General features: G+C 39.9%; 1 protein-coding gene across 10 annotated transcripts in view; it reads left to right on the top strand.

Moving 5' to 3' along the window:
- PXK (PX domain containing serine/threonine kinase like) overlaps positions 1 to 12,646 on the top strand; it is a 96,380-nt gene that overhangs the window by 27,422 nt on the left and 56,312 nt on the right. For all 10 annotated transcript variants that reach the window (XM_021672388.2, XM_021672389.2, XM_021672393.2 and 7 more), the window contains 2 exons: positions 8,652 to 8,702; positions 12,490 to 12,537. In XM_021672388.2, the coding sequence (XP_021528063.2) occupies positions 8,652 to 8,702; positions 12,490 to 12,537 (99 nt within the window). Of the gene's footprint in view, positions 1 to 8,651; positions 8,703 to 12,489; positions 12,538 to 12,646 lie in introns of those variants that run through there.

Consider the following 12,646-nt stretch of genomic DNA (forward strand, 5'->3'; position numbering starts at 1 on the left):
CACACTGTACAAATCAGTTTTGAAATGTTGTATATCCCCATATAAAACCATGCCAGGTCCATAATAATTGAGCAAATATTGTTGAACGTTGAATGTGCCATCCTTAACATAATCCAGAAGAGACAAAAGTTACTGCTTATTTGGAATTTATCAGCCTTTGCTAAATAAACAGCATATAAATGAATAATAGTGTAATAAGATCAATTTTAAAATGTAGTTACCAGGTTAACATCTCATTTGGCTTTATTTTCTAAATAACCTATTTAAATCAATGGAATTAATTCAGTAGAAAGGATTTGTTGAGTAGTGACTGTGAGTAATGCCTACATTATACCACTCAAAGTTAGTAAAACAGGCTGGGTGTGGTGACTCACACCTGTAATCCCAGCACTTTGGGAGGCCAAAGTGGGCAGATCACTTGAGTCCAGAAGTTCTAGACCAGCCTGGGAAACATAGTGAAACTCCATCTCTACAAAAAATACAAAATTAGCTGGGAGTGGTGGTGCATGCCTGTGGTCCTAGCTACTCAGGAGGCTGAGGCAGGAGGATTGCTTGAACCCAGGAGGTGAAGGTTGCAGTGAGCCGAGATTGTACCATTGCACTCCAACCTAGGCAACAAAGTGAGACCCTGACTGAAAAACAACAACAACAAACAGTTAATAAAACAATTCTGAGCATTTGAGGAAAACGTAATAACATGCTTTGTGATTTAATTTATACTTTCATCATAACTTCCTGTGTGTATAAGCCGGAGGCTGCTCTAGGTCTGTATTTCTTGCTTACTTAGTAAGAATTACCTGGGGAGGCTATTAAAACTTCTCATTTTGGCCAGGCGTGGTGACTCACACCTGTAATTCTAGCTACTTTGGGAGGCTAAGGCAGTGGATCACCTGAGGTCAGGAGTTCGAGACCAGCCTGGCCGACATGGTGAAACCCTGTCTCTACTAAAAATACAAAAATTAGCTGGATGTGTTAGCATGCGCCTGTAATTCCAGCTACTCGGGAGACTGAGGCAGGAGAATCACATGAGCCTGTGAGGCAGAGGTTGCAGTGAGCCAAGATCGCGCCATTGCCCTCTAGCCTGGGCAACAAGAGCAAAACTCTTGTCTCAAACAGAACAGAACAAAACAAAAAACCTTCTCATTTCTAGGTTTCTCTTCTAGAGATTCTGATTCAGCATGTCTGGTGTGAGACCTGGAAGAGTGTGTGTGTGTGTGTGTGTGTGTGTGTGTGTGTGTATGAATGACAGGGTCTTGTTCTGTCAACCAGACTGGAGGGCAGTGGCATGATCATGGCCCACTGCAGCCTCAACCTCCTGGGCTTAAGCGATCCTCTTACCCCAGCTTTCTGATAGCTGAGACTACAGGGGTCTACTATCATGCTCAGCTGATTTTAAAAAATTTTTTGTGGAGAAAGGGTCTCTTACTATGTTGCCCTGTCTGGTCTGGAACTCCTGGGCTCAAGCAATCCACCTGCCTTATCCTCTTAAAGCCTCTGGCTGGGCGACTTTTATCATTTGGCAGGTTCAGGAAGTCACTGGATTTGGTTTCTTTGTGAAATGCCATTGGTGCATTTCCCATCTTTTCACTTATTTTCTTAATGATGGCCTTTTATAGCTATGCATATAAAATGTAAACTTTGAACACTAAAAATTATGAATCTTAGTCTTCACACTGCTAGCACACCTAGTTTTGAATGCTTGCATTTTGCTAATTTTTTTAATGAAACTTTTTATTTGAGGTAATTGAAGATTTACATGCAGTTATAAAAAGTAATGCAGAGAGGCTGAGGGCGGTGGCTCACGCCTGTAATCCCAGCACTTTGGGAGGCCAAGGCAGGTAGATCACCAGAGGTCAGGAGTTCAAAACCAGCCTGGCCAACATGGTGAAACCTTGTCTTTACTAAAAATACAAAAAAATTAGCCAAGCATGGTGGCAGGCACCCATTATCCTAGCTCCTCAGGAGGCTGAGGCACGAGAATCGCTTGAACCTGGGAGGTGGAGGTTGCAGTGAGCCGAGATTGTGCCACTGCACTCCAGCCTGGGCAACAGAGCAAGACTGCCTCAAAAAAATAAAAAAAAAATGCAGAGAGATCCCATATACCCTGTACTCAGTTTCCTCCAATGGTAACATCTTGCAAAACTATAATACAATATTATAACCAGGATATCGACAGTGATACAGTAATGATAGGGAACACTTCCATTAATAGGAGTATTCCTCACTTTGCCCTTCTGTAGCCATACCGCTTCCCTCCCATGCCCATCTCACTATTCCCGCCTTAACTCCAGGTAACCATTAATCTGTTCTCCATCTCTATAATTTTGTCACTTTAAGAATGTTATATAAATAGAATTGTCCAGTATATAACCTTTCGAGATTGTTTTTTTCCACTCAGCATGATTCTCTGGAGATCCATCCAAGTTATTGTGTATATTAATAGTTCAATTCTTTTTTTGGTTGAGTAGTATTCCATGATATGGATATAGCAGAATTTAACCACCTATTGAAGGACATCTGTCTTGTTTCCATTTTGAGGCTGTTCCTAATAAAGCTGCTATGAACATTCATGCATAAATTCTTATGTGAATATGAGTTTTCATTTCTTTGGAATAAATGCCTACAAGTGCAGTTGCTGAGTTGTATGGTAGTTGCATATATAGTTTTTAAAGAAACTTCCAAACTGTTCTGGAATGGCTGTACCATTTTATAGTCTCATTTGCAATGTGTGAGTGATCCAGTTTTTCTGTATCCTAGCCAGCATTTGGTGTTATTACCGTTTTTTATTTAAGCCATTCTGATAGGTGTATAGTGGCCTTAATTTGCATTTCCCTGAGGGCTAGTAATGTTGAATATATTTTCATGTATGCCATCTGTATATCCTCTTCAGTGAAATATGTTCTTAACATTTGCCCATTTTCTAATTGGTTGGTTTTTATTTTTAATGTTTGTTCTTTCATAGAAAAATGTTTTTAATTTTGATGAAGTTCAGTTTTCCCTTACATAGATCATGCTTTTGCTGTCAAGAACTTGTTGCCTAAACCTGGATCCCAGATTTTTCTCTTATGTTTTTTCTAAAAGTCTTACAGTTTTACATTTAAGTACATAATTCATTTTGGGTTACTTTTTGTATTATGCATGAATCTTAGGTTGAGGTTCATTTCACTGCTGAGTGTCCAGTTGCTCTGGCACCATTTGTTGTAAAGGCTATCATTCCTTTATTGAATTGCACTTTAATCAAAAATTTAGGCATTCTTATATGGAATTATTTCTGGGTTCTCTGTTCTGTTCCAGTGACATATATGTTTATGCCTCTACCAACACTACACAGTCTTGATTACTGTATTGATATAATAAGTTTTGAAATCAAGTAGACATTCCTTGCACTTCATTTTTTTAATCTAGAGGCAGGGTCTTACTCTGTTGCCCATGCTGGAGTGCCGTGGCGCGATCTTGGCTCACTGCAGCTTCAGCCTCCCAAGCTCAAGCACTTTTCCTGCCTCAGCTTCCTTGAGTAGCTGGGACTACAAGTGCACACCATCATGCCCGGCTAATTAATTTTTTTATTTTTTGTAGCGATAGAGTTTCACCATGTTGCCCAGGTTGGTTGAACTCCTGAGCTCAGGTGATCCTTCTGTCTTGGCCTCCCAAAATGTTGGATTTATGGTCATGAGCCACTGACTTGGCCCCATCTACATTTTAGAATAATCTTGCCTATATTTAGAAAAAAATCGGAGAAAGATCCAAGATGGCTGATCACTAGCAGCTCGGGATTGTAGCTCTCAGTGAAAGTGCAGAAAACGAGAGGATGCCACACTTTCAGATGAATTTTTGTTGCTTATGGACCAGGAGATTCCCAGCGGAGGAGCCTCACGGGTTGCCAGCGCGACTCTTGTGGCCGGCGCGGCAGTTCTTGGTGCAGAGTGAGTGGAACTGGGTCCCCTTTTGGCCGATGTTGTTTGGAACTCCGGGAAGACAGAGTCGCCTATTCAGCTGATTGAAGAACGGACACAAGAAGGGAGCTAGACTGGAGATTCCTGGGCAGAAAAGCACCATCAATCTTAACACCGCTGTTTTGGCCGGTGCAGTGGATTGCTCGGATTTCGGCGCTGGGAATCAAGTGGGACGTCCACTCAGAGACCTAATTTGAAAGTCGGTAATCACAAAGACGACAGATGGATAAATTTACAATGATGGGAAGAAACCAGCGTAAAAAGGCTGAGGATACCCAAAATCAGAATGCTTCTCCCTCTACAGGGGATCACAGTTCCTCATCAGCAACGGAACAAGGCCTGATGGAGAACGAGTGCATTCTATTAACAGAAGTAGGCTTCAGAAGGTGGATGATAAGAAACTTCTGTGAATTAAAAGAACTTGTTCTAACCCAATGCAAAAAAACTAAGAACTTTGAAAAAAGGTTTGACGAAATCCTAACGAGAATAGACAAGTTAGAGAGGAGTATAAGTGAATTAATGGAGCTGAAAAACACAACACGAGAACTTCGCGAAGTATGCACAAGTTTTAACCGTCGAATTGATCAAGCAGAAGAAAGGATATCAGAGTTCAAAGACCAACTTAATGAAATAAAACGAGGAGTCAAGATTGGAGAAAAAAGGATAAAAAGGAATGAGCAAAGTCTCCAAGAAATATGGGACTATGTGAAAAGACCTAATCTACGTTTGATAGGTGTACCTGAATGTGACGAAGAGAATGAATCCAAGCTGGAAAATACTCTTCAGGATATTATTCAGGAAAACTTTCCCAACCTAGTAAGGCAGGACAATATTCAACTCCAGGTAATACAGAGAACATCACATAGGTATTCCTCAAGAAGACCAACCCCAAGGCACGTAATCGTCAGATTCATTAGGGTTGAAATGAAGGAGAAAATACTAAGAGCAGCCAGAGAGAAAGGTCAGGTTACCCACAAAGGGAAGCCTATCAGACTTATAGCAGATCTTTCAGCAGAAACCCTACAAGCCAGAAAAGAGTTGGGGGCAATATTCAACATCCTTAAAGAAAAGAACTTTCAACCCAGAATTTCATATCCAGCCAAACTAAGCTTCACAAACAAAGGAAAAATAAAATGTTTTGCGAACAAGCAAGTACTTAGAGATTTCACCATCACCAGGCCTGCTTTACAAGAGCTTCTGAAAGAAGCACTACACATATAAAGGAACAACCAGTATCAGCCTTTCCAAAAATATATCAAAAAGCAAACAGCATTAACATAATGAAGAACTTACATCAACTAATGGGCAAAACAGCCAGCTAGCATCAAATGGCAGTATTAAACTCATATGTATTATTAACTGGATAAAAAGCCAAAACCCATCGGTATGCTGTATCCAGACCCATCTCACATGCAATGATACACGAAGACTCAAAACAAAGGGACGGAGGAAGATTCACCAACCAAACAGAGAGCAAAAATAAATAAATAAATAAAAAGCAGGAGTTGCAATTCTCACCTCTGATAAAATAGACTTTAAAGCAACAAAGATCAAAAGAGGCAAAGAAGGACATTCACCCAATACAGGAGCACCCAGATACATAAGCAATATTAGACTGATCAACGAGATAGAAAATTAACAAGGACATCCAGGACTTGAACTCAGACCCAGAACAAGTAAACTTAATAAACATTTATAGAACTCTCCACTTCAAATACACAAAACACACATTCTTCCATATCACACCTATTCCAAAAGTGACTTAAGTAAATCACTCCTCAATAATTGCGTAGCATTTCATAGGTTTACATGAAATATTGGTTGGCTGCTTGTTTGTTATTTTCTTCCCTTATTCCTTCCTGTCTCCATTGTTAAGCACAATTATTGGCATAAAAGAGGTTTTCAATTCCCATTTTTAGACTGCGTTCTAGCCTGGGTAATAAAGCAATACTCCCATTCTCTCTCCCTCTTTCTCTTCCTTTTTCTTCCTCTTGTTCATTCTTTTTTTTTCTTTCTCTCTTTCTTCCTTTTTTTTTCTTCTAAAAAAAAAAAGAAAAAATCTTCCTGGGATTTTAATAGGATTTGTTATAAACATGTATATCAATTTAGGGATAATTGAAGTCTTCATTTCTTTTTTTAAATTTAGAGCTTTGATTTCTTTCATCAGTGATTTTAGTTTTTGACATATAAGTACTATGCATGTTTTAGATTTTCCCCGTTATTTTTTTTTTGAGTAATTATAAATGGTATTGTATTTCTAATTTGTACCTATATATGTTCGTTGCTAGTATATTGATATTTGTATATTTGTATTCTATGGCCTTGAACTCAATTAATTAATTAATTAATTAATGACAGGGTGTCTCTTGTTTGCCAAGGCTGGAGTGCGGGTGCCAACACAGCTCACTGTAGCCATGACCTGGGCTCAAGTATTCCTTCTGCCTCCTGAGTAGCTGGGACTACAAGCATGTGCCACCATGCCAGCTAATTTGTTTTATTTTTGTAGACACGAGGTCTTGCTGTGTTGCCTGGGCTAGTCTTAAACTCCTGGGCTCAAGCAGTCCTCCCACCTCTACCTCCCAAAGTGCTGGGATTATAGGCATGAACCACTGAGTCCAGCCTATGAATTTATTAATTCCAGTTTTTTTGTAGATCCCTTGGAATTTTCTACATAGACTATCATGTCATCTACAAATAGGAACAGTTTTATTTCTTCCTTTTGATCTATATGCCTTTTATTTCTTTTCCTATTTTTATTACACTGGCTAGATCTTCTAGTAGTTTGTTGAGCAGGAGAACACACTGCCTTGCCTTGTTCCTGATCTTAGGGGAAATTATTGAGTCATGCACCATTAAGTATGTCAGCTGTGAGTTTTTTGTAGAACCTTTTCATCAACTTAAGAAAGTGCCCTCTATTCCTATTTTTCTAAAAATTTTTATCATGAGAGGATGTTAAGTTTTGTCAGATGCTTTTTCTGAATCATTCAATATGATCATGTGATTTTTCTGATTAGCCTGTTAATATGGTGGGTTACATTGATCAGTTTCCAAATAGTGAACCAGCCTTGAGTCCCAAGAATAAGCCCCACTTGGTCATGGTATATAATTCTTTTTATAAATTGCTGAATTCAGTTTGCTAGTATTTTGGTAAAGATTTTTGAACCTATGTTTGTGAATGATATTGCTCTGTAGTTTTCTTTTTTTTGCACTGTCTTTGGTTTTGATGTCTGGGTAATACTGGCTTCATCAAGTGAATTGGAAAGTGTTCCTTCCTCTTCTGTGCTTTAGAAGAATTTGTACAGGATTGGTGTTGATTCTTTTTTTTTTTTTTTTTTGAGAACAGGATCTCGCTATATTGCCCAGGCAGGTCTCGAATTCCTGGGCTCAAGCTCTCGTCTCACCTCTGCCTCCCTAAGAGCTGGGATTACAGGCGTGAGCCACAGGGCCCAGTGGTGTTGAGTCTTCTTAACACACTTAGTAGAATTCTCCAGTGAATCCACTGGGCCTTGATATTTACTTGGGGGGAGTTTTTTAGTTATGAATTTAATCATAAATAGTTATAAATTTCAAATTATGTATTTTATATTGGGCGAGTTGTTGTACTTAGTGTTTCTGAGGAAGTGGTCCATTTCATCTAAGTTGTCAAATTTATATATGTAGAATCATTCATAGCATTCCCTTATCCAGTTGGTATCTGCACAGTCTGTAGTGGTATCCTAATTCATTCTTGATATTAGTAATTTGTGTCTTATCTCTTTTTTTGTCAATTTTGTCCACTTTTTATCAATTTTATTGCTCTTTTCAAATAATGCACTTTTTATTTCTTGATTTTTCTCTATTTCTTTGTTTTCAATTTTATTGATTTCTGCTCTTTATTTTCTTTCTTCTGCTTGTTTTGAGTTTATTACACTTTTCATTTTCTAGGTTCTTGAGGTGGAGGTTTAGGTTATTGATTTGATAGTTCTTCTCTTTTCTAATATAACTATTTAATGCTTAAATTTCCTTCCCAGTGCTTCATTAGCTGACATGTCCCACAAATTTTGATATGCTGTATTTTCTTTCAGTTCAATGTATATATTTTTAAATTTCCCTTGAGATTTTGTCTTTAAACCATGGATTATTTAGAAATGTGTTGTTTAGTTTCCAACTCTTTGTGGAGATTTTCTTGTTACCAATCTTACTGTTTTCTAGTTTGTATGATTTTGGTTCTTTTAAATTTTTTGAGATTTTGGCTCAGGATATGATCTGTATTGGTTTATGATATGCATGGTGCCTTGGAAAGAATCTGTGTTCTGCTATTACTGGATGGAGTGCTCTATAACTGCTAATTAAATCCTGTTGGCTGAGGGTATTGTTAAGTTCTTCTATATCCTAACTGGTGTTCTATTTAGTTGTTCTATCAATTCTTGACAGAGGAGTATTGAAGTCTTCAACTATAACTGTGGATTTGTCTCTCTTCTTTCAGTTACATCAGTTTTTTGCCTCATGTATTTTACAGCTCTCTTGTTTGATGCATATACATTTAGGATTGCTATGTCTTCCTGGTATATTACCTTTTTGTTTTTATGTAATGTCCCTCTCTGTCTCTAGTAATTTTCCTTGCTCTGAAGTCTACTTTATCTGATTTTTTAAACTTATTTTTGATTCCCTGATTTGGGGGTTTTATAACTGAGGCTCTTTTTCCCTTCTTTTTTTAAGGAATATATCATTCGGGTGCAAAGAGGAATTTCTGTGGAAAACAGCTGGCAGGTAAGCGTTTTTTTTTTTTTTTTTTTGGTCAATTAGAAAAATACTTAAATGCCTGACTAAAACCCTGACTTGGGGCATCTAAAAATCTGGAAAAATCATAACATGCATAAATATAAATCATGTTTCTTTTAGCTATAAACCTTTAACTTTAAGACAAGTATGATAAGAGTCTTTGCTGTCTCCAGTTCTTTGGTTAAATTGTATATGATTGATATTACCATGGAGGGTATCTAGGAATTTGTTCCCGGCTCAACCCAGAGCAAACAGTATATGTGAATTACTTGTTTTGTTTCTAGAAATTCAAACCTCCTCCCCTGCAGCTATGGTTTGAGTTCAGTCTACCAGGTAGAAAGGTGATATTGAGTCCTGGCTATTATGCAGTTTGGTTCACTATATTTTATGGATCTCAGGTTCACTCACGGGCAGCTTCTGGTGCTAGCTCCCTCACTGTCTCTACGGGAGGGTCTTCTTGGGGACCCAGGCTCTGCTATCTTCAGTGGTGGCCTCAGAGAGAAAAGAATTCCTAGACAGATTGAGAGGTCCTTCCCATCCAAGTTGACTTACAGAGGGTGGCTGAATTCTGCATAGGGGTCCTTTCTTTCCTGTTTTAGTAATTATAATTACCACCTCCACCTCTCCCAACACTTCCTCTCTCCCAAAAATCTTACCTTCTCCTTCACAGCCCAGCTCAAACCTTAACCTCCTACCTTTAGCAGCCTCTTACCACAGTGGTCCACACTTGGTCTTTTCTTTGCCTGAAATTTCAAACTGCTTTTTGTTTGAATAATTATTATATTTAACATCTATTGAGCATGTATTAAGTGTTTAGAACTGGTTTAAGCACATTAATTCACTTAACCTTTTAAAAGTCCTGTGTGGGCCAGGCACGGTGGCTCACGCCTATAATCCCAGCACTTTGGGAGGCCGAGGCGGGTGGGTCACAAGGTCAAGAGATCATCCTGGTCAACATGGTAAAACCTCGTCTCTACTAAAAAAAATACAAAAATTAGCTGGGCATGGTGGCGCTTGCCTGTAGTCCTAGCTACTCGGGAGGCTGAGGCAGGAGAATTGCTTGAACCCAGGAGGCGGAGGTTGCGGTGAGCTGAGATCACGCCATTGCACTCCAGCCTGGGTAACAAGAGTGAAACTCCATCTCAAAAAAAGTCCTGTGTGGTAATATTGTCCTCATTTTACATTTGTGAGGTAAGTAACTTGTCTGAGGTCACAGTTAGATCATTGGCAGAACCGAGTTGGAACTTGTTCATTCTCTGTGGTTAACCACTCCACAATCTTTTGCTTCTTGGCTCTTATCAGGGATGACCTTATATTTAATTTTTTGATGTATATCTGGCAAACAGGGCCAACAACAGTGTCCTACCAGAAAGATCAACCCTTGGTGCAGTTTTCTAGATCCATTGCATTAGAAACCCAGGGGTACTTACCAAAAATGTAGACTCTTGGGCCCCATCCTAGATGGGTGGGGTTGTAGGGGCGGAGAGGTGTGATACCTTTCTTCACCCACCATGAAGGTTGTGGCCAACACTCCTATAACAAAAGACAAATTAACAAGGGAAAAACATAAATTTATTTAATCAAAGTTTTATGTGTTATGGGAGCTTTCAGAAATGAAGACCCAAAGACTCAGGGAAAACTGTCCATTTTTGTGCTTGATTTGATGAAGAATGGATAACCATGTAGAATGTGATTGAACAGTTTACTTTTTTATTTTTATTTTTGAGATAGGGTTTTGCTCTGTCGCCCAGACTGAAGTGCAGTGGTGGCATCATGGCTCACTGCAGCCTTGCCCTCCTGGACTCAAGTGATCCTCCCCCTTCACCTGAGTAGCTGGGACTACAGGCAGGTACTACTATGCCCAACTAATTTTTTTGTATTTTTTATGGAGACGGGGTTTTGACATGTTGCCAAGGCTGGTCTTGAACTCCTGAGCTTAAGCAATGCGCCCACCTTGGCCTCCCAAAGTGCTGGCATTGTAGGCATGAGCCACCGTGCCTGGCCTTGTCTGTTCTTCTGTTTTTTAATTTTTTTTTTTTGGAGAAACAGGGTCTTGCTATGTTGCCCAGACTGGTCTTTAACTTCTAGGCTCAAGGGATCCTCCTGCTTTGGCCTCCCAAAGTGCTGGGATTGTAGGTGTGACCCATTGTGCCTGGCCCTGTCTGTTGTCTTCTCTGTCTGTGTAGCCTTCCCTCCTCCTGGGTATGGGGCAGGACCCTTTTAGAATGAGAGTCCTCAAGGGAGAAGAGAGCGAGCAGCCTTTCTAGGTTTTATGGCTTACTTTGTGAGAGGTAGAGGGGCTAGGCTAGGGACAAGGAGGGCAGAAGACCAGAAAGAACTCATTTGGGCCATGTGCGGTTTATCACGCCTGTAATCCCAGCACTTTAGGAGGCCAAGGCGGGCGGATCACCCAAGGTCAGGAGTTTGAGACAAGCCTGACCAACATGGAGGTATCCTGTCTTTATTAAAAATACAAAATTAGCTGGGCATGGTGGTGCATGCCTGTAATCCTAGTACTTGGGAGGCTGAGCCAGGAAAATCCCTTGAATCTGGGAGGCAGAAGTTGTAGTTAGCCGAGGTCGTGCCATTGCACTCCAGCCTGGGCAAAAGAGCAAAAACTCTGTCTCAAAAAACAAACAAACAAACAAACAAAAAATAGTCATTTGTGAGACCTTCTTTTTTTTCCTGGAGACAAAGTCCTCATTCTGTTGCCCAGGCTAGAATGCAGTGGAGCAGTCTCTGCTCACTGCAATCTCTGCCTCCCAGGCTTAAGCAAATCTAGTGCCTCTATTTCCCAAGTAGCTGAAACTACAGGTGCAGGCCATCACATCCAGCTAATTTTTGTATGTTTAGTAGAGATGGATTTTGCCATGTTGGCCAAGCTGGTCTCAAACTCCTGGTCTCAGGTGATCCACCCGCCTTGGCCTCCCAAAGTGCTGGAATTACAGGCATTAGCCACTGCACCTGGCCCATTTCTGAGGCCTTCTAATCTCCTTTAGTTCAAAGTACTTAGCATGCCAAAGTACTGTACTTTGGGGTATCATTTTCTGAGCCCCAATAGGGTTCCAGGTGATTTCCAGGTAATACTTTTCTGCACATTAACATTTGAAAATCACCAATAAAGGTTAAAATCAAACTATTAAAAGCAAAATTATTTTATTGATCAGGCCTGAAGAGCTAGTAGAATTTGACTATAGCCTATTCAATGGCATCAATCCATATTACTGAGAAAGAATGTGTAGACGAGGGAAGGTGGACTATCTGTTAAGAGGGGGAACCCTGGTGAATCAGGGTGAGGTGTGGCAGCTCTGCCTGTAGTGCAGTCCAGTGTCCAGGGTGGTGGGAGCTCACTTGTGGGAAGTTTGATCCAGGACAAAGGTGAAATGGCCTCAGAACTGTACCATTTCCTCTTGCATTGATTCCATGCTCCTAAAACTTTCGAATCATTCATCTTTCTAGGTGCCTGGTTAGTAAGAAAGACATTTGAAGGGCTGTTTGCCCTGAAAACAAATATTCTCACTTATCTCTTGGCATCTTGTGAATTTGGCAGGCATTAACCAGTTTTCCATGACCCAGCCAACGCTTGGCACTGCTGAGTCTGTTTTCTGGGCTTGTCAGGTTAAACAGTTAACCACCAGGTATAAGCCCTACTACCTTTAGCACAAGTGCCTGAGCTCTAGAGTGCCAATATTACTAATACTAATACATATTAAATAAAGAAATGAAAAGAGATAGTTTTTGCTGAATCAAAACACTACTGTCTTTTCTCTTACAGATTGTTAGAAGATACAGTGACTTTGATTTGCTTAACAACAGCTTACAGGTAAATGTTTTGAAATTCTAATTACACACATTGATTACTTGGGGTGTCTAAAAAACTAGTTGGAAATGGCAACACCAGAAACAAGAAATTAGCACATTTCCCTGGCAAA

Source organism: Aotus nancymaae, unplaced genomic scaffold, assembly GCF_030222135.1.
Source record: "Aotus nancymaae isolate 86718 unplaced genomic scaffold, 86718_ANA_hifiasm-v0.15.2.pri h1tg000067l, whole genome shotgun sequence".
Classification (NCBI taxonomy): Eukaryota; Metazoa; Chordata; class Mammalia; order Primates; family Aotidae; genus Aotus; species Aotus nancymaae.